At 49.8% G+C, this 2,584-nt stretch overlaps 1 protein-coding gene across 1 annotated transcript in view; it reads right to left on the bottom strand.

The window, feature by feature from the left end:
• LOC113222953 (apolipoprotein C-I, basic form-like) overlaps positions 1-2,584 on the bottom strand; it is a gene marked incomplete at its 5' end in the record, with an annotated part of 4,925 nt that overhangs the window by 1,052 nt on the left and 1,289 nt on the right. Inside the window, one exon of the mRNA XM_026452527.1 lies at positions 2,393-2,528. Coding sequence (XP_026308312.1) covers positions 2,393-2,528 — 136 coding nt within the window. The remainder of the gene's footprint in view (positions 1-2,392; positions 2,529-2,584) is intronic.

Here is a 2,584-nt window from a genome sequence, read left to right as displayed (position 1 = left end):
AAAAAAAAAAAAAAAAAAAAAAATTTAAAAATAAAATAAAATAAAAATAAGAAACGCTTCACCCTGGCCTGGCTTTCAAGGCCTGTCATCTCTTGCTACCAACCCCTTCTTTTTTTTTTGAGACATAGTTTCGCTCTGTCACCCAGACTAGAGTGCAATGGCGCTGTCTCGGCTCCTGCAACCTCTGCCTCCCAGGTTCAAGTGATTCTCCTGCCTCAGACTCCTGAGTAGCTAGGACTATAGGTGCCTGGCACCACGCCTGGCTAATTTTTGTATTTTTAGTATAGAGAGGGTTTCATTATGTTGAGCATGCTAGTCTTGAACTCCTGACCTCATGATCCGCCCGCTTGGCCTCCCATAGTGCTGGGATTACTGGCGTGAGCCACCATGCCAGGAGATTTTTTTTTTTTTTTTTTTTGAGACAGAGTCTCGCCTTGTCACCCAGGCTGGAGTGCAGTGGCACGATCTCAGCTCACTGCAACCTCCACCTCCCGGGTTCAAGTGATTCTCCTGCCTTAGACTCCCGAGTAGCTAGGACTACAGGCATGTACCACCACACCTGGCTAATTTTGTATTTTTAGTAGAGAAGGGGTTTCTCCGTGATAGTCAGGCTGGTCTTGAACTCCCAACCTCAGGTGATCCGCTTGCCTTGGCCTCCCAAAGTGCTGGGATTACAGGTGTGAGGCACTGTGCCTGGCCTCCAAACAATCTTTCTAAGTTTAGGCCTGGCTGGATTTTTTGATTCCTTCCTTTTTCTTTTCTTTTTTTTTTTTTTTTTCAGACGGAGTCTTGCTCTGCCGCCCAGGTTGGAGTGCAATGGCCAGATCTCAGCTCACTGCAAGCTCCGCCTCCCGGGTTTACTGCTATTCTCCCGCCTCAGCCTCCGGAGTAGCTGGGACTACAGGTGCCCGCCACCTCGCCCGGCTAGTTTTTTGTATTTTTTAGTAGAGACGGGGTTTCACTGTGTTAGCCAGGATGGTCTCGATCTCCTGACCTCGTGATCCGCCCGCCTCGGCCTCCCAAAGTGCTGAGATTAAAGGCTTGAGCCACTGCACCCGGCCGATTCCTTCCTTTTTCTTTTCTTTCTTTTCCTTTCTTTTTCTTTCCTTCCTTTCCTTCCTTTCCTTCCTTCCTTCCTTCTTTCTTTTTCTTTGTTGTTGAGACAGGGTCGCATTCTGTTACCCAGGCTGGAATGCAGTGGCACAGACATGGCGTACTGCAGCCTCAATCTCCTGGGCTCAAAGGTTCCTCTTGCCTCAGCCTCCCAAGTAGCTGGGACTGCAGGCGTGGGCCACCATGCCCGGGTAATTTTTTTTGTATTTCTAGTAGAGATGGGGTTCTCGCACTCCTGACCGTCTCGGCCTTCCAAGGTGCTGGGATTACAGGTGTGAGTCACCGTGCTCTGCACATTCTTCACTGTTTTATTCCCCACGTTGAAACAGTTTCCAACACTTAGCAGATGCTCAATAAATATTTTTTAAGGAACGAATGACTCTCTAACTTGCCAAAGGGAGCAAGGGTGGGTTTGATGATGTACTGAGCATCTACATGTACCAGACACCCTGTAGGCCCTCTCCTTTACTTCCCCGCAGAACCACCAGTTTATAGGAGAGGAAACTGAGGCTGACAGTAATGACCCTGTCAAGATCACACAGGAAGTAAGGAGTGCTACGCCAGCCTGGGGACCCAGGTCTGGCCAAGCTTGGATCCTCATTTTCATTACCTCACAACACCATCTTTTTTTTTTCTAATAGAGACAGGATCTTACCACGTTGGTCAGGCGGGTCTCGAACCTCTGGGCTCAAGCAGTCCTCCCATCTCAGCCTCCCATAGTGCTAGGATTACAGGTGTGAGCCACTGTACCTGGGCAAGACCATCTGTTTTTTTTTTTTTTTGAGACGGAGTCTCGTTCTGTCGCCCAGGCCGGAGTTCAGTGGCGCAACGTCAGCTCACTGTAACCCCCACCTTCCTGGTTCGAGCAATTCCCCTGACTCAGCCTCCTGACTAGCTGGGATTACAGTCGCACGCCACCATGCCTGGCTAACGTTTTTGTATTTTTAGTAGAGACAGGGTTTCACCATGTTGGCCAGACTGGTCTCGAACTCCTGACCTCAGGCAATCCGCCCACCTCGGCCTCCCAAAGTGCTGGGATTACAAGCATGAGCCATCATGCCCAGCCCAAGACCATCTTTTAAAATGTGGCCTGGATGAGAGTCCGGGAAACTGTCCCTGAAGTCTGAGCACCCTGAGATCTAGCTGTGTGACCAGAGGGACGTTGTCAGCCTCTCTGGGACTTGTTTTTTTTTTTCCAATCTGTTCATCTTGGACTATCCTCCAGGGCTCCACCCAAAACCACCCTCCAGCCCTCCTGTGCCCTGGGAAGGGTTCTAACCGTGTCTTGGCAGGAAATTCACTCTGTTTGATGCGGTTGATGACTTCCCGAGCCTTGTCCTCCAGGGTGTTTCCAAACTCCTTCAGCTTATCCAAGGCGCTGGAGACATCTGGGGCCCCCTGGGCTGGGGCTGGGCCTGCCAGGAATATGGGCAAGGGTTCAAAAATTTTTTTTTTTTTTTTTTTTTTTTTG

This window comes from Piliocolobus tephrosceles, unplaced genomic scaffold, assembly GCF_002776525.5.
Source record: "Piliocolobus tephrosceles isolate RC106 unplaced genomic scaffold, ASM277652v3 unscaffolded_36785, whole genome shotgun sequence".
NCBI classification, from domain to species: Eukaryota; Metazoa; Chordata; class Mammalia; order Primates; family Cercopithecidae; genus Piliocolobus; species Piliocolobus tephrosceles.
This window is presented reverse-complemented; position numbering and strand designations above follow the sequence as displayed.